General features: G+C 39.3%; 3 protein-coding genes across 5 annotated transcripts in view; 2 read left to right on the top strand and 1 right to left on the bottom strand.

Annotated features, from left to right (window-relative positions):
* LOC110449866 overlaps positions 1 to 3645 on the top strand; it is a 15810-nt gene extending 12165 nt beyond the window's left edge. For 2 of the 3 annotated variants that reach the window (XM_021497003.1, XM_021497005.1), the window contains exons 9-13: positions 172 to 249; positions 1104 to 1217; positions 2216 to 2437; positions 2929 to 3029; positions 3262 to 3645. In XM_021497003.1, coding sequence (XP_021352678.1) covers positions 172 to 249; positions 1104 to 1217; positions 2216 to 2437; positions 2929 to 3029; positions 3262 to 3354 — 608 coding nt within the window. In that variant the 3' untranslated portion in view covers positions 3355 to 3645. Of the gene's footprint in view, positions 1 to 171; positions 250 to 1103; positions 1218 to 1462; positions 1531 to 2215; positions 2438 to 2928; positions 3030 to 3261 lie in introns of those variants that run through there. The other variant, XM_021497006.1, reaches the window with a different exon arrangement.
* A 4568-nt stretch (positions 3646 to 8213) lies between these two features.
* LOC110449857 lies at positions 8214 to 17984 on the bottom strand. Its single transcript, XM_021496990.1, has 4 exons — positions 17869 to 17984; positions 10455 to 10972; positions 9558 to 9769; positions 8214 to 8976 (listed from the first exon to the last, which is right to left on the bottom strand). The coding sequence occupies exons 2-4, from the start codon at positions 10966 to 10968 to the stop codon at positions 8719 to 8721; spliced, it is 984 nt and encodes a 327-aa protein (XP_021352665.1). The 5' UTR covers positions 10969 to 10972; positions 17869 to 17984; the 3' UTR covers positions 8214 to 8718.
* Positions 17985 to 18870: 886 nt separating this feature from the next.
* Positions 18871 to 25173, top strand: LOC110449869. The gene is made up of 5 exons (XM_021497009.1): positions 18871 to 19219; positions 23516 to 23585; positions 23802 to 23852; positions 24585 to 24725; positions 25082 to 25173. Exons 1-5 carry the CDS (start codon positions 19043 to 19045, stop codon positions 25144 to 25146), a joined length of 504 nt encoding a protein of 167 aa, XP_021352684.1. The 5' UTR covers positions 18871 to 19042; the 3' UTR covers positions 25147 to 25173.

Below are 25173 nucleotides of genomic sequence, written 5' to 3'. Positions count from 1 at the left end.
TACACTGTACATTGTCTAGACTATGAAGTACTTGATGTCTGTACAGCTATATATTTGTTGGTTGTACTGTGTTACTGAGGCTGTGTGTTATGTATACACTGTACATTGTCTAGTCTATGAAGTACTTGATGTCTGTACAGCTATATATTTGTTGGTTGTACTGTGTTACAGAGGGCAGCATCAGACCTGTAACAACCTGTGATGCCGCACATTACTACGGACAATCAACAGACAAAACCTTAATTCTGGGTAACATATACCTTATCAGTTCTTTGTAGAGTAATATTGCTTTTTTTAGCCCATAGTCATTACATTGTGGGCTGATCAAATTGCCTTCCGTTTGCCAACAATCACTGTTATCACTACTTCTCAAGAACAACTGGACAGATCTTTCTCAATTTTTCATATGTAGCTTTCCCATGGTTCATAGTTGTGCATGTTGATTTTGGTACTGATCTAGGGTGTTCAAGATTGTTATTTCTATTTGGAGAAAAACAAAATGGCCACCAGTTATATAGACCTCTTGGATTTATAGAGTTGAAGATTGTTATTACTATTTCCCATGAAGTAAACAATAACCTCATTTTGAAAAAGAACTCTAAAACCCTGCAGTTTGAAATTTAATCAACGGTTACTACAAGATCGATGCATTTACTATTGGCAAAACTATAAATCCAGCAGATAAGAGAAAAGGAGATAAACGAAGGGAAAATATTTAACTTTCATAGAATTAATGAAGATTTTACAATGGTGGGCACCTAGATCCCTCCTGGATTGCTTGTTTCATTAATGAAGTACAAAATTACAAGAATTCTCAAATAAAAATGGATCTTTGTCAACTAAAGCAACTATGAGCTGTCCTATATAGCTCGAGGTATTTCGTTTCTTGTTGATCTCTGATGAAATGGGTATTTTACCTGTTAATAATGACATAGGCTTATGATGGATTCTTATATTCATATGTAGAGATATTGGCTGTTTATAAAACCAAATATCAGCCTTTTTGTTGACAAAGTTGACCAGTTTTGTTGTCTTGAAATTGGTGATTTACAGAAGCAGAACTATTTGTTTCGTGTATTCGTTTATATTTGTTTCTTACTTAGGTTCTGAGGTGGAGTTTGAAAACGATTCAACACATGAACTAAGGCCCAATAAATCCATCTTCAAGGTGTCTTCCGCCATCATAGCCAAGCATGTGTGTGGCTTTCTGAACAGTGGTAAGTTCTTAAGTACTTTCTTCTGAATAGGCATAATGATCAGAAAAAGTGAAAAAATGTCAAAAGCCACTCTTTCCACACTTGCGTCATTATTGTAACAACACAGGCAGCCATCTTAAATTTTGAGAGTTAAAATTTGTTTACACTTTTTATCAGAAAGTACCGGAGAGGTCTATTTAAGTCCCTGTCTCGGCTCCTGTTGACTTCACTATTTGTTATACATGTTTCATTTTCGGCTTCTTTAGAAAAAAAGACAGCAATCAGGCAGACATTTTGAGTTTGACTTGAAGTTGTTATCACTTTTTCTTAGAAGGTAAAGTACATTTTTTTCTCAAATATCATAATTATGCTCTTTCTGTTCCCTGGTTCTGCATATTTCATTTTGAGCTCAAGCTCCTTGATAAGAAGAAAATATGACCGGCAGAAATCTTATTATAACCTTGAATTTTCTTTTTAATTACTGCTCTAGTACATACATGTAGGGTAAATGACAATTTCACCATGAAAGGATAATGTCATACACAGCAAATTTACTATCAATCTAACAGCTAAGATAAAGAAGAAACTTACAAAGAACTAATGAAGATCTTACATGGTGGGCACCAAGATCCCTTTGGGTGTCTTGTTAATGATATGGTTAAACTTCAGATAGGAACAAGGAACTTTAAAAAACAACAAAAAAACATTTTGCTTTTACCAGCTCTTGTTACACCCCCCTCTGTTTAGATTTGGTTTGGGTTTGATTGGTATAAAATTACTTTTTGTGTATATTCCAAAACTCATATTTACATACTATGTGCATATTTATCAAATGTAGCAATGTTTTTTTCTGTTTATTGAAAGGAGAATTAGCTCTCAAAATTTGAAGCTGAATAACTTTGGATGGTATTAAAAGACCTATGTAAAGTTAAAATGATAGCTTTGTATGCTGTATGAATGTTGTATCTGAAAAAAACAACCCACTAAAACTATTGAAATTAAGAATTTCTTACACTTAGGGAAAGGAGGTAGCATATACTTTGGGATCCGGAGTACCATCCAGGGTGTGGAATTGAAAAGAAATGACCGTGATGAATTTCGACTTAGTGTGGACCGGATGATGTGTGACAAGGTCTCACCGTGTGTCCTTCACTCCATGTTTGATGTCATTTATACACCTGTTATGGAACGTGACGAAAACACTGACACACTCGTGCCCATCAAAGATCACTTTGTTGCGGGTAGGTAATTGTTTAGGTATCTACATTGGGACTCAGATTTTCTACTGTTCTACCAGTTGATTTAATTATGTACTGAATACAACATACATCGTGTATGTCCTAATAAAAACAGCTGAACATTGGTAAATGACAGATGCAGTCTGTGATTCTAAAACCAAAACATTCCAACGTTAACTAGCTAATAGCATGTGAAATCACTCTAAATGTGGTGTTTTCTTTTGTAATTAGATATGTGTACTAAAAACTCTGTATGCAGCTTTAAGTGTAAAGGTGTTCATCACAAAGGCTGAAGATATAAAATTTGGAAATACTTTAAAACAGTTTAAAGCATTTAGAAACAATAAATTCTGGAAATCGGAGTTGTTTCTTATGTTACCTTTGTACAACTGCTCCAAAAGTTTGGTAAACAGTCATACTGCTATATTGCTAACAGCTACAAGTCGATTTCTTTAGTTTTTGTTTCTTGCTAATATGGAACAATTATTTTTCAGAGATTATCGTCAAAACTGTGTCCAATAGCATCATGCACACAGTTAAAGGTGGTGAATGTTTCTACAGATTTGGAGCTCACACATCACAGCTGTCTGCTCAGGTGAGATTTCATTTCATTTAAAATTTATTTAGTCACAAGAGAGGGTTTGACAATTGTGTTGAGGTGTTTTATCCATATTCAAACTACATGTGCATGGCAAGAGTTAACACATGATAAACTTGTGTAGAAAACCACTCAGTTGTAGAAAAGGAAATTAAAGATTGGTGAAAAGCATCTTATAAATCATATTTGTTTGATGAGGGATCATATATAATTCTATTTTATTTTACAGGAGATGAGACAGCTCATTATTTTTGAAGAAGAGGAACTGTTTATGGAAGAAATCAAACAACTTTCCTTGGAACTGGAACATTTGAAGTCCTAGTTATACAGACGAATAATTTGTTCCTGTGTTTGTGTGTAAGATGACTCCATTACTGCCCACTGTCTACGTGTAAGGGAGAAAATCATATCCCTGTCCAGTGTCTTTCAGAAAGGAGACAATTATAAATTTGTACTGTATCTATATGTAAGAGAGGTAATTGCATCCCATCCTCATTCAGCATGCATAGGAGATGACATATCCATCCTGTTCTGGATCTGGTTTGTACAGGTAATCAGTGAGTCCTTGAGGTTCTGTGTCCATGTGAAAGGGTGATACATATATCACTGTCCTATACCCATGTGTAAGGATGATAACTATGCCTGTCCTATCCATTTGTAAGGGTGATAACTTAATCCCTTTCCTATATCCATATGTAGGGGGTGATAACTATAATCCTCTCCTTTATCCATATGTAGGGGGTGATAACTATAATCCTGTCCTATATCCATTTGTAAGGGTGATAACTATAATCCCTGTCCCATGTCCATATGGTAGGGTGATAACTATCCCTGTCCTATATCCATTTGTAAGGGTGATAACTTAATCCCTTTCCTATATCCATATGTAGGGGGTGATAACTATAATCCCTGTCCCATGTCCATGTGTAAGGGTGATATAAATATCACTGTCCCATGTCCATGTGTAAGGATGATATATATATCACGCTTACATATGACATATGGACATGGGACAGTGATATTCACCACCCTTACACATGGACATGGGACAGGGTTAGTTATCACCCTTACAAATGGATATAGGACAGTGATATATATATATCACTGTCCTATACCCATATGTAAGGGTGATATATATATCACTGTTTTATACCCATGTGTAAGGGTGATATATATATCACTGTCCTATACCCATATGTAAGGGTGATAACTATCCCTGTCCTATATCCATTTGTAAGGGTGATAACTAACCCTGTCCCATGTCCATATGGTAGGGTGATAACTATCTCCCTATCCTATATCCATATGTAAAGGTAACTAAATCCCTGTCCCATGTCCATATGTAAGGATGATAGCTAAATCCCTGTCCTATATCCATGTGTAAGGGTGATAACTATCTCCCCGTCCTATATCCATTTGTAAGGATGATAACTAAATCCCTGTCCTATGTCCATATGTAAGGATGATAGCTAAATCCCTATCCTATATCCATGTGTAAGAGTAATAACTATCCCTGTCCCATGTCCATGTGTAAGGGTGATAACTATAATCCTGTCCTATATCCATATGTAAGGATGATAACTATAATCCTGTCCTATATCCATATGTAAGGGTGATAACTATCCCTGTCCCATGTCCATGTGTAAGGGGGATAACTATCCCTGTTCTCTATCCATATGTAGGGGGTGATAACTATCCCTGTCCCATGTCCATGTGTAAGGGTGGTGAATATCACTGTCCCATGTCCATGTGTAAGGGTGGTGAATATCCCTTTCCCATGTCCATGTGTAAGGGTGGTGAATATCCCTTTCCCATGTCCATGTGTAAGGGTGGTGAATATCCCTGTTCTCTATCCATATGTAGGGGGTGATAACTATCCCTGTCCCATGTCCATGTGTAAGGGTGATAACTATCCCTGTTCTATATCCATATGTAGGGGGTGATAACTATCCCTGTCCCATGTCCATGAGTAAGGGTGGTGAATATCACTGTCCCATGTCCATGTGTAAGGATGATAACTATCCCTGTCCCATGTCCATATGTAAGGATGATAACTATGCCTGTCCCATGTCCATATCTAATCCTGTCCTATATCCATAGGTAAGGGTGATAACTATCCCTGTCCCATGTCCATGTGTAAGGGTCATAACTATCCCTGTTCTATATCCATATGTAGGGGGTGATAACTATCCCTGTCCCATGTCCATGAGTAAGGGTGGTGAATATCACTGTCCCATGTCCATGTGCAAGGGTGGTGAATATCACTGTCCCATGTCCATACGTAAGGGTGGTGAATATCACTGTCCCAGGTCCATGTGTAAGGGTGGTGAATATCACTGTCCCATGTACATATGTAAGGGTGGTGAATATCCCTTTCCCATGTCCATATGTAAGGGGGATGAATATCCCTTTCCCATGTCCATATGTAAGGATGATAACTATGCCTGTCCCATGTCCATATCTAATCCTGTCCTATATCCATAGGTAAGGGTGATAACTATCCCTGTCCCATGTCCATGTGAAAGGGGGGTGAATATCCCTGTCCCATGTCCATGTGTAAGGGTGGGGAATATCACTGTCCCATGTCCATATGTAAGGGTGATGAATATCCCTTTCCCATGTCCATATGTAAGGATGATAACTATGCCTGTCCCATGTCCATATCTAATCCTGTCCTATATCCATAGGTAAGGGTGATAACTATCCCTGTCCCATGTCCATGTGTAAGGGTGTTGAATATCACTGTCCCATGTCCATGTGTAAGGGAGGTGAATATCACTGTCCCATGTCCATACGTAAGGGTGATAAATATCACTGTCCCATGTCCATACGTAAGGGTGATAAATATCACTGTCCCATGTCCATGTGTAAGGGTGGGGAATATCACTGTCCCATGTCCATGTGTAAGGGTGGTGAATATCCCTTTCCCATGTCCATGTGTAAGGGTGGTGAATATCCCTGTCCCATGTCCATGTGTAAGGGTGGTGAATATCACTGTCCCATGTCCATATGTAAGGGTGGTGGATATCACTGTCCCATGTCTATGTGTAAGGGTGGTGAATATCCCTTTCCCATGTCCATATGTAAGGGTGATGAATATCCCTTTCCCATGTCCATATGTAAGGATGATAACTATGCCTGTCCCATGTCCATATCTTATCACTTTCCTGTGTAAGGACAATACTTTTTACCCTTTTCACTTTAGGGTTTGTATCAGATGCTGTTTATGTTGATTAAGTTTTTAGCTGAATTATTTTTTTCATAGTTTTTTCCAATGTTCTTCCAGTTTATTTGTTGTTTTATTGTTTCCATTACTTTGTAAATGTATAAAAGATTTATTTTTTTCAGTTTAAATGTAACTTGTATAGGCCAGTTAGATCTGTAACCAGTACCAGGCCAGTTAGATATGTAACCAGTACCAGGCCAGTTAGATCTGTGACCAGTACCAAGCCAGTTAGATATGTAACCAATACCAGGCCAGTTAGATCTGTAACCAGTAACAGGCCAGATAGATCTGTCACCAGTACCAGGCCAGTTAGATCTGTAACAAGTACCAGGCAAGTTAGAACTGTAACCAGTACCAGGCCAGTTAGATCTGTAACCAGTACCAAGCCAGTTAGATCTGTAACCAGTACCAGGCCAGTTAGATCTGTAACCAATACCAGGCCAGTTAGATCTGTAACCAATCCCAGGTCAGTTAGATATGTGACCAGTACCAGGCCTGTTAGATCTGTTACCAGTACCAAGCCATTTAGATCTGTAACAAGTACCAGACCAGTCAGATCTGTAACCAGTTGGCCAGTTCCAGGCCAGTACTTATCTCAAATTACATTTTATTTTATAGAAAATTAAAGTTTTGTATTTTACAACAGTGTTTTTTGTTCTTTTTTTTTTCTTCCAAAATCAGTTCCATGACCAGAATAAAATTGATGAAAAGATTTTCTTTTCATCCATCCTAACACCCAACTATCTAAATCTGTAGAAAAATAGGTCAAATATGTATTTGTAGATAGAGAAGTCAACAGTTTACATCTCTCCTGAATATATTTAGCACCATACATCAATTTCATATTACAAAGCAAAACAGATATGTATGATTATATTTTTATTCCTTAACAAAATATTCATTAAATAGAAGTACATAAATGGCATGAAATGTCTTGAATATGACCATGCACTACTGAAAATGGAAATACAAAAACTTGGACGGAATTACCTTTATGGTTGAAAGTTACAAAATGATCACATTGACAAGTAGGAGCATAACTGTTTTACCATTATTTTAATCACTCTTTTCTGCAAAACTGTTTTGTCAGCTGAAAAATATTTGATCAATAGATCCCCCCCGACCTTCATAGTCAGGCAAATCTCCAACCCAAGAAGTGATTTTATTGGTGCTGGAATGAGGGTTGACACAGAAATCATACCCTAGGGGTTGACAGAAAACCATACCCAAGGGTTACAAAGAAATAATTACCTAGGGGGTGACAGAAAACCATACCCTTGGGGAGACAAAGAAATCATACTCTAGGGGTGACAAAGAAATCATACCCTGGGGTGACAAAGAAATCATACCCTAGGGATGACAAAGAAATCATTCCCTGGGATGACAGAGAAATCACACCCTGGGGTGACAAAGAAATCATACCCTAGGGGTGACAAAAAATCATACCCTAGGGATGACAAAGAAACCATACCCTTGGGGTGACAAAGAAATCATACCCTAGGGGTGACAAAGAAATCATACCCTAGGGAGTGCAAGAAGGGTCTTGAACAGGTTGAACAGGTTGAACTGGCGATAATTCTCTGAATGGTAGGAGAATATTTTTGATGTCAGATTTTGCATGATTCCACTTTTTCCCTGACAAATGATTAGAGTGTTACATGTATTAATCAGAATGTACTGCACAGTAAATGATGACACATACATGTACAATGTTAATGGGGGCAATTATAACAGTTCACCACGTGTTAATTTAGAGTACATTTACCGTATCCCATCACTCCCAGTATACATAAACACCATGTACCTACTTCCCACGACAAATGCCTATGTTTCTAGTTTCAATCACATAGTTATAATAAATTAATATATAATTTCGGATTTTGATAAACAGTAATGGCATCAATCAATTTCTTCATAATTCAAGAAATTTTACCTGATGAATCCCAGTTTGGATGACATAATAACGGATCTACAACAGTGCTTAACAGTAACTAGGATACATCAAGGACTTATTAAATCTATTTGTGACAGAGTTTTTTGTACATGATGCTGTTTACAAAAAAGTACAATATTTCATTACACCATAACACTGATGACCTAACTCAGTTCTGTGTCTCCTACGTATCACTGCTGTCCTCCTCCAGTTTTGTTCAATGCAGCCATCACATTTTACTACCACTTTTTGACCTCGTTAAGTTATGCTTAATTGAGTTACCACATTTGGCCTGACAGGTCTTGATCTCCTCCTTTACTTGTTACCATCAAACAAACTCGTTTGCAGGCTCACATCCCATTAATGCCTTTTTCGCAGGAAGTCACTACACATGTATATAGGTTGGTATTATTCTCCAACCATCCTCCGTATAAATATAAGTTTCAGATAGTCACTGCATGAACATATACTACTAGTTTTAAACCTAACATAAAGACGTTCCTCGTCGTCACTGTTGGCCTCGTGAGCTAGGAACGGCTGTACATCTTGTTGAACCACCAGCGCAGCCTGTCCTCCGGTTTTACCTCTGTGTAGGCAGTGTAAAGGGCCTGGGCATTTGCTTGTACCCATTCCTCAAAGTATTTTGTGTCGGGGTTGAATTTGCGCGTGCGTTCGGTGCTGTACTTATGGTCCCAACGTGTGCGCATCAGGAACAAAAACATATTTGCGTAGTCCTCCCGCCAAGGCCGTTTGGAATTAGCGTCACGGTACATTGTGTGGGTCATCTAAAATTAAAAATAATGCATTTGTAGATTAATCAAAATTTATTTATGCCTCTCTAAAAGTCATTTGTTGTATATCATCTACACGAGAACAGCAAAATAAATTCATCAGGAAGGCAATGAGTTTGTCCCCAGGCCGGAACATAACACCAGCTAAGGACCTATACAGACACCGCCGAAAGGTAAAGTAGTATAGGTAAGAGAGAAAAGAAAGGACAGATCCCGGCTTGTGACCAAGTTTGGTTTTAGTTGTCTTGATAGAACACAAAAACTTGGCATGTAATGACGGTAAATGACCTGTTGAAGCTTGAGAAGTCAGAAAAAATAGCAACTCAAGAATTAAGGTAGTAAAGTTGGAATTCGAACTGACAAAAAACACTTATTCCTGACCAGGACTGTTCTTACCAGGTAGCTCAGTTGTTAGGGTGACAGTATAATGATCTGAGGTCCAGGGTTCGAATCCAGTTTATTTTCAGATATTATTTATCAAAGCTGAAGTCATGCAAGAACAATGCTTCTAATGCCTATTGACAGTTAAGGCAGTGGTACGGGGATGCCAAAAGTTAATTGAAGATTGAACTTACTGGTTTGTCAAAGAACTGGAGAGGTCGTAAGTTGTAGGACAGGCACTGAGCGAAGGTTTGGCGGGCCACCTTACTACCACACAGACTGATAGGACCGGGGTTGGCCCGTACATCAGTGAAATGGTCCCTGTTATTGAAGATGTGCTCCACCACTGGCCCCAAGTCCTCAGCGCCGATCATACTCAGAGGGGTCTCTGTGTCCATTGGCAGTTCTGAAATGTTGAATCAGACCAGTACTTTACTAATTAAGCTTTATCCAAGAACAATGTTTTAGAGTTATAAATTATGACTTACGTGCAGTATGTTTCTGCGGACGCGACGTTTTAATATTGGACTGTTCAAGATATTTTATTGATTCAAACTTGCATTGACATTACAAGTAAGTATTTGACTATCTATGAATGCAATTACAGGGACATGTAACATGCTATAGATATCTTAGGATACATATGGATAGACACCACAGTACTACTTTATATATAGCGTGACGGCGGTTTATATGTGACATGTCCCTGGGGATGCAATTATCACTAAACGGTATACAGGTGTGCAAACGTAGAAATGACAACACAAAGCCTATAGCGGTTGCATTTGGTGCAACGGATCATTTTAGGTTTCTTCAATGTTCATAAACAATAGGACACAATTCAATATACATATATTTCTCTGCAACACTTGGAATACACTATGAGAAAATCTAAGGTTCTCGATAACGTATTGGATTGGTTGACCGTTACGATAATTGTATCATCCGTATCGGAAGAGCGGAAAACTTTTAGAGGCCGAGGTCATCAAAGAACATCACAAGAAGAAAGAGACCACATGGGTCGCCTCAAACGATACTTGTCACCCCCTAACATGAACAGGTGTCTTAATTGTTGCGTGTAATTGACGTACCGAACAAGAAGTCCTGTCCGACTTTTTCAGGTGCCAAATAGTCAATGATATCCTCGTATCTCCGGGGCAGCATCAGGAGGGTGAGAGGGACGTCGTGTACACAAATACACTGCTCAATCTCAGCCTTAGCGACCATGTGGCGTGCGCCGATCCCCTGGATATCGGTTGTGTGTGGCTCAGTGCAGAAAATCGCGTGAGGCACACGCGACCGTTTACACGCTTCCGCAATTGTCCGTCCGTACGTTAACTCATTCACCATGAAGCTGGGGTCGTTTCTAAAGTCCGACATTGTGAATATAAAACATCCATCAGATCCGTTCAATGCATGTTCCACACTCCGGACGTTTTGGGGGTCGCAGCGAATTATTTCCACGCCCGGGGGCGGGTCCACCTCTCCTTTTCCTCTCGGGTTGCCAAGGGGAACACCCTTCACCTTTGCCTTCTTGGAAAGATAGAAAGCTACTGCTGCTCCAACGGCGGTGTCCACTCCGAGAACGGTATACACTTTCGACATGGCTCTGAAACATAGATATATATAAATGTTACACCACAATCACAGAAACATAAATTACAAAGGAAGACTTTTCCGCTTGTGCCCTGTCCGTAATTCAACCTCACGATCTATGACACCAAATCACTTAGCCGAGAAAGTACAGCTGACTCGAACACTGCACCGGTAAACATATAAGATACACCATTCAAATCGACATGACTGTGGAACAATTATATATGTATAAATCTTTTTCTATAAAGTGTCGGTGACGTAGTCGTTATGGCAATCGCTGGTATTTTATCGGCAAGGCAATTTGGTGCCGTATATCGTCAGTCAGACACGAACACAGATGCTTAAATTGTCTCCCTTTGTTGTTTCAGTTTCCATGTTACGCATCAAGTTATACTAATATATACACTACTGTATGGTGTTGCCACTATATTACCCTACCAAATTCACATGGCATTCATGTAAACTGTAAATGCCATATCAACATAGTTCGATGCTTTATATGATGCACGCTCTCGACCAATCTGATTAAAATCATCTTTTACATGGCTCCGCCTGAACATCTGTTCAGGTGTAGTACGAAGTTAGCGAAGCCATGTAACATATGATTTTAATCAGATTGGCTCTCGATATGACTCTGTGATTTTGTCATGGGATTATAAAGGTTTGTACCGGAACTGTAATGGGCATCCCAGCCCCGCATGTAACCGAAGCGAAAAGGTGTTATAAACACGTCCTGTTGTAAAAGGTAAGATTTTCACGTGTGAAGTTTGAGTAACGGTTTGACCAGAGCTGTACCATTGACCTCAGACTTGGCAATACAACGAATACGGTTAGTACTTAAATCGTTCACTCCGAATTCTTTTATGCGATCGTGCTTTAATCGGTCCTGTGTCCAAGAAGAAGCAGGCATTGTGTCCAAAGTTCACAGGGAAACACAACCATAGAATCGGATAAGTTTATAAGTAAGTTCACAGGGAAACACAACCATATAATCAGATAAGTTTGTAAGTAAGTTCACAGGGTAACACAACCATATACTCAGATAAGTTTGTAAGTAAGTTCACAGGGAAACACAACCATATAATCAGATAAATTTGTAAGTTCGTTAACCACCTAAACCGCGTATTATTAACTTTAATGCATCGTGTGTTGGTAAATAAAGTCGGTCTCAGAATAAAATCATTTCGCGTTCAAAGTATCGCGCAGAATCCCTCACACGACATATTCTATTGCAAAATTGGTTTCGAAACGCTTTTGACGGAATCGACCAAAATGTTGCGGTCGACACAACATTCGCTCGATAGACAATCAAAGTATAAACTTAACCACCCAGCTCTACCCCGAGTTGTCGTTCCTTACACTCAAAATAGAGACTAAAGTGTCTATACATGACATTAAAGCTGGATATACGCGACCTCCATATACGGGTCGGTACTATAAACCTATTGTCCCTGGAATCTTTAAATGTTCACACTGAATGTAATGGTCGTATTCTATTGTTATTTGCCTATTTCAGGGCCGTTTAACCTGGTTGACATGTAAAATCGCCATGTCATCTGCCATTAAAGTGACTCCGCGAAAGTGATCACCGATTTTTTGTTGGCTATGCGCCCGTTTGTTCACCTGGCCATGGTTTGTTTGTATGCCTTGTATCTATTCACAGTCATATGGATATGCTCCCTCGCAGTCCTATTTTTGCTGCTTTGCCGTCGTGTTTTTCGCGTTTTAGACTTTATGTCGAGGGAGTGAGATCCCGAGATTTGTAGTTTGGCCCTATCCGCCCACCATACCTGAGAAAAGCGGCGTCTGGTAGCTTATATTCTAAAGGACGTTGTTGTATATAAACCTTGTGACGTGGATAAATATTATACATCTATAGACATCCTCACATACCCTCAATTGAACTAGCCTTATTATGCAATAGAAGCTCAGTCTATCAAACGAAACAGTACCATCCGGTACGTCTCTCTTCTGACGTGGGGGCCAGGATCACCCAGTACACGGCTGACAATGTCACCAATAAAATATATTTAGGGCTGAGACTCTGTGCTTTCGTGTCGCGTTAGGGAAGCATAAACACAAACTGAAGCAACTAAGTTTTTGTGTTTATGAACGATGATATACATTTGTTTTAACTTGCAAGTTTCTTTCGTCAGTCAATTTGATGTTCAAATACTCTAGTCCGTCCCATAATGGAATTCACTGGAGCAGTATGGGACACCGATCAAGCCAAATATATCGAGATGATGGAGCGGGCTGCAAACTTTACTACACAGAACTACTCCGAGATGAAGGTAGCATGACGGCCATACTGTGACATTTCAGATGGGAACCTCTGGCAGTAAGGAGGGCCATGACCAGGGCAACGTTGTTACACAAGATCATCAACAACATTGTGGACGTGGAGTTCAGCCATAAGATCAGGCCGGCAGATGCAAGGACCCATGGAGCCGCCAGCGACCTTGAATCAAATCCCGGTCAAGACTGGCATCTACCCGAACTCCTTTCTTCCACGAACCATCATAACCTGGAACCAAATTCCAAGTATCCTTCCAGACCTCATAACGACCAGAGGACCTTTCAGGCAGACACCACTGAACCTACATTGCCGGATACCACAGTTTTAATGCAACACAGCTCATAGCTGTCATATAGTGAGTCACTTTAAATGTCTCACTGCTTTTAATTTTTTAACTGGCGGTTCGAGACATGTGCACCATGTCGCTGGCAGCACACCCCTTAGGGTCAGCTCTTGTCCAGGAAGATGATGATATGATGATGATGATGATGATGATGATGAGGATGATGAAAAACTTACAGGAATATCCTGTCGTCAAAGCTAAAAAGCGGTTCCTTGTACTGTTCTTATACAGGGATAATTATGTTGGACCAAGCCTTGACTTGTCATTAGGACAAAGATCAAGTTAAGATTCTCGTCATGAAGTAAACTGAAAGTAAAACATTAAAATCGCAAACATTATTCAATTTACACTGCACAAAAAGAGTCTATCCTAATCAGGATTTCGATGAGGTTTCATTACCATACGTTTAAAGCTAAGGTCACAGACCGTTTTGAATACCATGTTCGGGCCTTTCAATAGTTTGCTATTCAATATTCTATTTAAATCTTCTTCATTAATGCAACTGTCGACCCATTACTTAGTCATATACTTTTTGATTCGTTAATCTCATATACCCGTGGCCATAAAAGCACACGGATTAAAAATAAATGCTAATATGGTAAAATCGATCTATTTTTTTCCAATTAAGAAAATGCCAGCGTCGACGTTTTATCCTTTGTATGACCAAGAGTAATGACCTTTCCAATTTGTCCATGACATATTCCTGTCGTCATCAAAGAATCCATAACCAAGGGTCAAATATCAACATAGGAGAGTATGGATAATATATCAAAACTTTTATATTTCATATAAGTAATGAACTTTTTACTTTGTTAGTGCTGCTTTTAAACGATTCATAAGGCCAAGAGTAAAGATATTGACATTGGCCCGCTTTTTATGTTACAGGGGTCAACCATGTAAACAAGTCAAATAGCTCCTCCTAGAGAATCATAAGGTATGGAACTATATTTGGCTTGTAGGGTTGACGAGATACCTACTTTGTTCAAATTAGTCAACCTTGACCCTTTTTCAAGGTCAGAAAGGGGCAAATGAGTTCAGATATTTAAGCGATATTTGGGCTTCAAAATACGTGTGTTGGGATGAAGGGCTATTTCATTTGTTGGACTAATGACACTAAGGTCATACCAAATGTTTGAAGGTCGCATATGTGAGATTGCTGTTTGTAATGGGGGATAACTATGTATTAACTCCTGATCATAAGTGATTTAACGGTTGTATTTACTCCTCGTTTTAAATGATATATATCGGTAATATTTACTGCTGATTGTTATTGATACATCGTAGTTACTCATTCCAACGTACACGGGGCATTAATTGAGAATCAATGGTATTTCAATTAAAGCAGACAGATAACATTTGATATATCTATTGCTAGTATTTAATGTGACCTCGACACCGGGAAATCGATTACAGCCGACCTAAACTATCAGTTCGTTATCAATAACAGAAGCCCACTTGAAGTGTCCCCATAATACACAAAACTTAACGAAAGCATATACTATTCAAATAATAAGGAAGATAAGTACATATACCCTGTTTAATCATGTTGGATTGGATTTGTACAGTAAATATTATAGATAGAGAAACTGTGTTCGTATGACTGGGGATGGCCTTACGAAATCTTATCCAGGTGCCAATTTATAGATCAATATTTGTCCTGGTGGGACGAAGGCGGAGACGATGGATTCCGGAATGCCTCTGATATTTGGTATCATATCGATCCTATAGGGCGTAGCCTTGTCAGATCTACCACCACTTAACTCTCAAATCCGCCACAGGTTGTAATATGTAGTATCGTTAACTGTTTAACTGTTATAACCACCTCCCATTAACCGTCCGACCTAAACCACACACCCACTCAAGTGATTGCTATATACTAACTCGTGTTTTCTGATGTTTAAACGTGAAAAGCAGTACTGAAGATTACACGATTGAGAAGTTCACAAATATCCGAGATACGAGTAAAACAATTATGACGTGTTATTGATAGCAAATTTATGGAGGCACGGTAGTCTAGTGGTAGGCCGTCGGGCTCGTGGCCGAAGGGTTGCGTGTTCGTGTCACGGCACTATGTTGTATTTTTGAGCAAGATACTTTACTCAGCTGTAAATGAGTCCGTGGTTGGGCAGTGCTAGAATTGTTGAATGCTAACTGTTAGCGCCGAAATGGCAGCTCCGGCTGTATGCTCCCCAGGGAGTTGAGAAAGGTATTGGGTGGTTGCAAAGGCCCTATAACCACGGATAATGATTTGTGAACCGCTTTGAGACGACCTACGAACTAGGTTGTGATAAAGCGGTATATAAAAACCTCGAATTAATATTATAATTATATTATAATTAAATGACGTAACTTCACTCCTGCAATCAGATGACGTCATATCATAGATGGGCGGTATTGTCGAAGACAAGATTTTGTAGATGAATACTTTAATTCTACGGGTATTTTTGGACGTTGAAGAATCGTAACCCTCGGATGGAGATTTCGTACCTACACACTCCAGTTAGAGAAGATCATTGTCATTATTATTATATCACTGGTAAAACATGTAATACCTATATACTTTGGTGATTTACTATAGAAGATATACGGTTCGAGTAAGGTGTGTATCACACTGGTCCACATACACACACATTCCTAACGGTTTATTGAGCTTCTGCTTTTAGACAAAGTTTGTTTGGAAAATAAGCGGACAACTCTGACCTCAGATAAGTTATGTTGACGATTGTACATGTGATATGTGTATTGTTTTGTTTTACCCATCCTCGATATCCAGGGGTACGCTCACTTTCGCTCTCTGCACCCCTGGAATATGTCATGGCAAAATTGAAGGCACGAAAATAATTTTTTGATTGGTCTCGGGGGGGGGAAAAATACTGACCAATCGCTAGGCTGATACCTGTCCTTTGCAGATTACAAAGGAGAGACGCCCGACTTCAAAGTCTGTCAATTTTTACCGTTACGTGACCGCGAGATTCTTTTGATGTATATCAAGGGATCGAACTAGTCTTTTAGTCTCGTCATCAAGTTGGCGCACACTGAGCCTTACATTTTGCTATGACATGTAAAGCGTAACCCCTGGAGTATCGAGGATGTGTTTTACCCGTCTATACTGTATAGAAGTAGCATGTCCTTACAGTAAATGTTGGGTCCCCTCTACGCTATTCTAACTGTCTTAAACTATAACTTTACAGAGGACCGTTTACCGTGATAACTGGATACTTTTCTAAGTCTTTTGGCAACGTATGCACACACCCAACCGTCTAGCTATTTGATGGGTGTATCCTCCTATCTATCCCATCTAGTGAAGGGGCAACGTATCCCCATCTCCTCGAACCCTTCTGTACAGCGTGGAAGTTGAGGGGTAGATATTACAGCTATATACAATGTAAGGTTCGAGAAATATAGCAATTCATTGAACTTCGTTAGCGTATTCGCACCGAATGGTAATGTGTGACCCTCCCCCATGACATTTTAAAGAAAACAACATTTGAAATCAATAAACATACATATTTTTTATTTCACCTATTCGTGTAACAACGATTATATCACACCAACCAGACCCCCACCCCCACCCCTCCCCCTAATTCCGTCCCCAACATTATAGAACGACACCTGTACTTTAACTATCTACCGAAATACGTTAAGTGGGGTACACGTATATATTATCTACGAGTGATCGGTGATCTGTATCGACACACTGGTTGATAAGATTATATCCGTACTATATCTGTTGAAGTGTAATAGTGTTAATGTGTTGCCCACTTTGTACGTGGTTAAATATGAATGGCATGTCTTGATTTAATTCTATACGAAAATAAAACGTGGGAATTCATAGTTATTGTAAGAAAACGCTTAGTAGTATATTTTTATCAGACGTTATTACAAAGTCTTCGTAATGTTTTACATAGAATATCAGACATGTATAATACCTATATATAATGTCAGAGACGTATATACAACATGAAATATGAGTCTATGCCGAAAGTATAACATAAGTATAATGTATGTGTCGGTATCGACACGAAACAGCAACGTAATTGTATACTTGGCACGTTACAATTGTTCCAAACCAATGACTGAACGTAAACAAACTACTCCCGAAGTTTCGAGATGTTGTATAGGGGCAGGGCGAAAGTTGACGGCTATTAAATACCACCTGCAATATTTAATCACGAGAACATGAATGGTTTTTGCATGCATATGCCCAGTACCATTTTCAATAGTCATAAATGAGTATTTAAAAATAATGAAAATAATGACAGCTTACCTGGTTCAGGTGAATCAAACAGGTTAAGGTGGAAAACTCCACGAACGATTTATCGGGTAAAACCTGGGGATCGACTAATACCATGTGGCAACGTAACACAACACGCATGCGCGATTTAGAATTTAATTCCCTAGCTACTGGTAAAGTGCCCAATAAAACTTTCAAGCCCGGACACCCATCGACGACTCTCACCGTGACCCGTATTGACTGTAAAGATTGCCGTTTCTTAATCTATAAAGAACAGCTAATTACAAACGCCAAAATAGATATACCTGTATTATACCAGTATGAGATATACCTGTACCTACAGTGTGTATATATCACCAATACACGCGTGGTGCAGAACAGCGCTACCACAGGGCAAGTACTTAACTCTCCATTTATAAGTCACCAATGACAAAATCCTCTTTTTAATTGGTAAAAATAAATGGTTATTTTTTAATTAATACAGACTAACTACAGTCCATTCAGCTTTTCTCGTGCAGTTTTGCTAAAATGTTAAACTCTTGATTGCAGTGTTTCGTTAACGAAAATATAATAAGTGGAAATAAGCTATTCACGATTTTCAGAGACTATTACTTAGTTTTTGTCGCGTTGTTTAAGTTCAGTAAGAGAGATTCGCCAAGTAAATACACCAGGGCCCGTATTCACGAAACCGTTATCTCAAGCATGGATTCTGTGCTCAGACCCAAATAATTGAAACTCATATAAATCGCGCGACACGGTCAAAATGTCAATTATGGCTGATTGAACCCTTTTTTTGCTTCTAGTCTCTCCCAAATTCGTAAAAATCATATAAAAATGTGATGTGTCATTAATAGAATCTCTCTCGGCTAAAACGGGAGACATACCTGTGAAAGGTGGGATAATGATTTATCAGCAGAGTAAGAAATGGACTTCAGTACAAAGTCTGAGTTTGAGCATGAAAACTGTCCTGCAGACGGGCCCTGAATTGTAACGTCACAATACCACTTAATGTGATATTGTTAATGACGTCACAATACTTTGACGTCATAACATGGTTACCTCGATATATGCATGCATATCTGAAGTGATATAATGCGCTTGCTATGAGCTAATACGTATTTCTGAGCTGGGTTTGGTCTAAAGAGTCAGAAGTCTTGGGAGACAAGATATAGTTCATTGATAGTCTTGGACCCATTGCTGGTAGAGAATGGCAAACGTCTTCACGAAGCGAACGGGGAAACCGCGCACCACAACGCTGTCTGATTACGGTAGAGGCTTCGAAAACACTAAACCTCGGTTCTTTCCCAGGATACCGTCTCCCACACGCGTGGCCAACCCCCATCCCCCGGGCCTGAGATACCAGCTCATTAGTCAGGAAAAGCCGGTGAGTTGAGTCATTTTCCTCTATAACTTCAAGAAGAAACACACGGCGACATAATTCTTAGTTTCGATATCCCCATGACATTACTGAAGGGTTTATACCAGAACTTTATAAATAGTTTCAATATCCAAAATTTAGGTATCTGTGACAGTGGTATCCGATAGATTCTGTGTGGTAACTGGTCTCCCTATCCTATTCGTAACTTAGTTATTCTCAGCGTCCCTTTCTTTATCCGCGTATTCCTATCTTTTTGGTAACCTGTATCCCCACTTAATCTTTCTGTCCTCGGTCATATTCTGGTTTTTGACATCCCTGTCTGTATAACATATTTACGGTTCCCGATATTCCTAATTGCCCCATCTACAAACGTTTGTTCCATGCACTCCCTAGTCAAGATTAAGAACCTGGGACCACCTAGATCAGTTATATCAGTTATCAGTTCACCAGTCTGTATTAAGCTATAAGCTTCTGGACCTCCTTGATTTTTGTCTCCATGATCCTATGGAGCTCCTTAATTTCTTTTACTCGAGATTTATTTATTCTTGATTTCATGTTCTATATGATGCACCTCATAAGTGCCTGTTGTAGTCAACATTAGTTTATGTACAATATATACAGTTCCTGAGTGACTTAGAAACAACTTGGGTTGGATTTGCTTCAAGATCCTTCCAATGATGGTTCAAAGTAGATATAAAGCCACTTCCTGGCAAGCTATTCCAGTCATCTATAACTCGGATAGAAAAGAAATGTTTCCTGATGTTCAGTCTTACACGTTGTTTTTCTTATATCTTATTGTGGCCCCTTGTTCTGGTCTCTTTTGATGGTTTTATCATTTTCCGATTCTAGGCTAAGATTGTCTTTGTTAGTCATTAGCCTATATAGATACATTTGGATAACATCACTCCTTTTCCTTCTGTACTCCAATGTTGGAAGACGAAGAATCAATAGCCTTTCTCTGTATGTTTTTTCTTTCAGCCCATTCCCCAGTTTTGTTGCACGTCTTTGTACCCCTTCTATGGCTTGTATATCCTATAAGAGCATTGGATTCCTACTGTAACCGGCATACTCAAGCTGTGGTCTTATCAAAGCTTTATATAATGGCAGAAACATTTGCTTATTAGCCCTGTCATCCTGTTTGCCTTTTCTTACACATTCCGCTGTATGTACACTGAATTTAAATGAATTGTCAAATATGACGCCAAGATCTTTTTCTTGTTTGATATTTTCTAATTCCTTATCCAGGTTTCCTTCTTTCATTGTATAATTTACTCCTGGATTATCGGATCCTAAAGGTAATGTTTATCATTTTTCTGCGTTGAATTTCAACTGCCGTTTTCTAGACCATTCCCACAAATTATTCAGGTCTTTTTGGATGCTACTAGTCTCATTCTGTGTATTGCTTCTTCCATAGATTTTGCTGTCATCCGCAAAAGTTTTATAGTTGTCGATACTATTCCTGGTAGGTCATTTATGTATATTAAAAATAAAACCGGACCGAGGACACTTCCCTGAGGGACACCAGTTTTGACGTTGACCCAGTTTGAGGCTGATCCTTTGTTTTCTATCCGTCAAATATGAACATATCCAATGAAGTAGATATCCTCCGATACCAATGCTTTTCACCTTTTTTTAGAGGTCTGGTATGAGGCACACTGTCGAATACCTTTTGGAAATCCAAATGTCTAATTCGTCTGTGACGTCATATAGAACTTCTAGTAGTTGAATGGCGATAGATTTTCCTTTTATGAATCCCAAACTGTGTATTTGCTAATTATGTTGTTTCCTGTAAGATGTTCCATACTGTGGTCCTTTAGAATGGATTCCAGTATTTTAACTACTTCACTTGTTAAGCTAACTGGTCTATAGTTTTTGGCTAGCCTTTTATTTCCAATTTTTGTAAATATGTGTAATGTTTGCCTTTCTCCAAGACTTTGGTAAGTACTATTCTTGTATAAATTTATTAAAGATAATAGATAAAGGCATACTGATGACACATTTCAATTCTGTAAGAATGTTTGGATGTAGCTGGCCTGGTCCCGGTGATTTTGCTCCATCTAGTTTTGCCGATTTATTGAAAGCTGTATCTTCTACATTGATTAGATTTTCTATTTCTGGAATTTCCCCGGTGTCTTCCTCTGTAAAAACACTACTAAAGAAGGAGTTTAGTATTTTTGCTTTCGCACATTGATCTACTTCCAAGTTGCCTCCATCCGTTTCTAGACTTGGTATGTTTTCCTTCACTCTTGATTTTGATCTGACATATTTCCAAAAGTTTTTCGGGTTGGCCTTTAGATCTTTTGCCACTTTTCCCTCATACTCCCTAACTCCTTTCCTGTGTGCTATTGTTGCTCTATTTCTTGCTAACCTGTAGTGTTAGTAATTTTCAGGAGTTTTATTTCTCGAGTATTGTTGCCACATTTTCCATTATGAAATAGTTACTCCACATTGGTATTCAACATGAGATACTTGTATCTTGTTTATTGAGGGGTGGGAGAGAAAGTAACAGTCCACCATCCTATGTTTATGTCCGGAAGTTTACATAGCTAATTAAAAGCGTGTTCATCGTCTCGATAGATGTGCCGATGACTAGTAAATAACATATTCAGGGTTCCCAGTCGGAGAGACTTCAATATACACAAAGTAATGTTACGGTTGTCATCATGACCCGACTCCCAATAACGCAATTTCAGTAACATCCATGACTGGAGTGGCTACCACAAGACTAGCCTCGATTTAACAGTTGACGATATCCATGGGTACTATATTTGGTACAGGAAACACTTACAGGGTGCCTGGTTCCCTGCCTCCTATTGCTGCAACACTTCGACATATACTCGCGCTATCTTTTCGTTTACAATGAAGCATTGAACTGCTTTCAGCTGACATTCATGGGCAATATGAATGCCAACTGGACCGAGGAAAATGCGAGCTTCATGTTGGATTTGCCTTTGTTCAGTTGGAATTCATATGCGGTGCTTGGTAGGCCTGTCTTTGTGATGCGGTGCTAGGTATGCCTGTTTTTGTGATGCGGTGCTAGGTATTCCTTCTTTGTGATGCGCTGCTAGGTATGCCTGTCTTTGTGATGCGGTGCTAGGTATTCCTTCTTTGTGATGCGTTGCTAGGTATGGCTGTCTTTGTGATGCGGTGTTAGGTATTCCTTCTTTGTGATTCGCTGCTAGGTATTCCTTCTTTGTGATGCGGTGCTAGGTAAGCATGTCTTTGTGATGTGGTGTTATGTATGCCTGTCTTTGTGATGCGCTGCTAGGCATTCCTTTGTGATGCGGCGCTAGGTAAGCATGTCTTTGTGATGCGGTGCTAAATATGCCAGCCTTTGTGATACGGGCTTAATTTGCCTGTCTGTTCTATGCGGTACTAGGTATGCCTGTGTTTGGGATGCGGTGCTAGGTATGCATGAGTTTGGGATGCGTTGTCTTTGAGATGCGGCGCTAGGTATGCCTGTCTTTGTGATGCGTTACTAAATATGTCAGCCTTTGTGATACGGTGCTTAATTTGCCTGCCTTTGGGATGCGGTGCTAGGTATACCTGTCTTTGAGATGCGGTATTAAATATGTCAGCCTTTGTGATACGGTGCTTAATTTGCCTGCCTTTTTGATGCGGTACTAGGTATGCCTGTGTTTGAGATGCGGTGCTAGGTATGCCTGTCTTTGGGATGCGGTGCTAGGCAAAGTCTCGGGCCTCCTGCTCAATATTTTATCCCTCGGGTTTGAATTACCTTATCCATACCTCACATCAGTGATGGATTCTACTAATCCTAGGTACGGTAGCGTCATCGTGTAACTTAACCATTTAAATAGCTGTTGTAAAAAAAATCATCCAAAATGATATCTGTCCGCTATCTTTTCGGTTCCCGGATCCAAATTTACCAACTTCAATGGTCCCATGCCATGCTTCATTGCCACGATTTTTGCATTTAAGGAGGCAGTACCCAAATCGGATCAGTACCCAAATTGGATCACTTTTTGCAAAAAAAGACAAGTATACTAAATCAATAAATGTGTCATCAAATCTGTCATAACAATGAAATAATCTTAGAATAGATAGCCATGCACCATTTTTTGTCTACAGATTATTAGTTTTTAAGTTCATAAGTGAGCCCCGGGTGCTAGAACACCCGTCGATATTCTTCCTTTGATACAACCATAAATGGATATAATTCCTCCTCAGATTTTTCAATGACTTAATATAATGATGGTTTGGTGATTCGATTTGGGTACTGTCACCTTAATAATTTAGATTGAAGTTTTATATTATTTACTATAAATGTTTATTTTTTTATAGGCTTACGGTATATGGCATCCAGACCTGAACAAGATCAGTAAGAGGATACCTGCCATGGTAGACCACTTACGTAAGTATCGTCACTACAGTCAAGGCGATACAGACGGGTTTGCCTGTTTCCTTAACCTTTTTTCATTTAAGAAAATAATGATTTATTCAATTTTAGGACTGAGCGCAGGGTTGTCATACAACCAGACCGCCAGTCCATGTTTCATAACTAAACATTGTGTTATGAAGTATCAAAACACTGTACTTGACTGATCAATGTTAACCAAATCTGTTCCAGGATGGGTGAACTTCAGCTGTGGACCTCTCATACGTCACGTCAACGAAATGGGTATGTTTAACGACACGGTGCACGTATAGCTGGTGTGTTCAGCCTTAATGGCCCATCGGTCCCCTAAAGTTACGGGGACATAATAAAAAAGCTGTTCTGTCCCATTGACTGATTGTATGAGGTAACAGATGTGGGGCTCCTTAAGAATCTAGGATGTTTCTGTCGCATCTGTGTACAATATAGACATGTTGCTCAAATTGAAATAGTCGAGATCCTTATCTTTCCGAATGTTTACATTTTCCAAATATTTTTTGATACTGTCTCTGTTGTTACATAACCGATTGATACATTTTCTACCGTGTCCCCGCGTCACTATATTTTGTTGGTTTAATGATATCACAATTCACCAACATATGTCGAACAATGCCAAGTACTGTAGAAAAACGTTATTGTGTACGTGTGCAGAGTGCCGTAAAATGGTGCAGAAAAGATATATAAAAGATTAAGTTTCTAAATGTTGCAATGGGTGCACTTACATATCAATTTTGTCCCCTTCCCTAGAAAATACAGTAAAGGATACAAAAGGTTTTTTAAATATCAAAGTTTCCCCGTTGTCTGTAGAGTAAAGTATAGTCGAAATCACCCCATTATGTCAGTGAGACATAAAAAAAACAATGACCAAATAGATGTCAATTTTTCCTGGAAGAAACTTTGAAGTGATGTTTTTGTTGTTGTTGCGGTAATTCGACACGAAATTGTGACATCATGATAGTGTGTTAATATTTCACACAGGAAAGGCTCCCGCCGTGGTGTACACCGAGACCACAACCTCGCGAGTTAGCTACCGTAACCCAAGTCGCTTCCCCGAGATTCAGGGCCAGAAAGCGTCCCGGTTCAGCCACACCCCTTCCGGCGGCCCGGCTGTTGGTATTGGTAAGTCTGCCTCTGAAAGTTCGTGAAAGTTGAACACATCTGAATCTGTCTTCTGTCGGTCCTCTACCCCAGGATCCCACAATTCGGTTTCAGTTTAAACTGTCTACGTCATAGTTCCCCCCTTATGCAAGTTAGACTGCATTAGCTCGTATTAAGAATTATCCAGGTGTTAACGTTAGCAAAAGACACAACGTCTATAAGTTTTACGTGTTTCTTTCTTTGAAAATCTTTCGGAAAAGAAGATCTATTATGACCTAAAGCTAGCGGACATCTCTAAGACAAAATTAAACTTCAGTAAAATGCGCTAAAAAGCAGACACGGCAGGTCACTAGTAACGGCTCAATGTTGTTTTACAGTGCCCAACCTGATCCTGTCCAGATACCCGCCAGTGAAGGACCCAGAAAACATCGCATCCGAATAAGCAGAAAATAAACTTTCAAAACTGAAT

The sequence above is a fragment of the Mizuhopecten yessoensis genome, unplaced genomic scaffold (genome assembly GCF_002113885.1).
Source record: "Mizuhopecten yessoensis strain PY_sf001 unplaced genomic scaffold, ASM211388v2 scaffold4835, whole genome shotgun sequence".
Lineage (NCBI taxonomy): Eukaryota > Metazoa > Mollusca > Bivalvia > Pectinida > Pectinidae > Mizuhopecten > Mizuhopecten yessoensis.
Note: the sequence above shows the minus strand (reverse complement) of the source record. Positions and strands in the feature narration are given on the sequence as shown.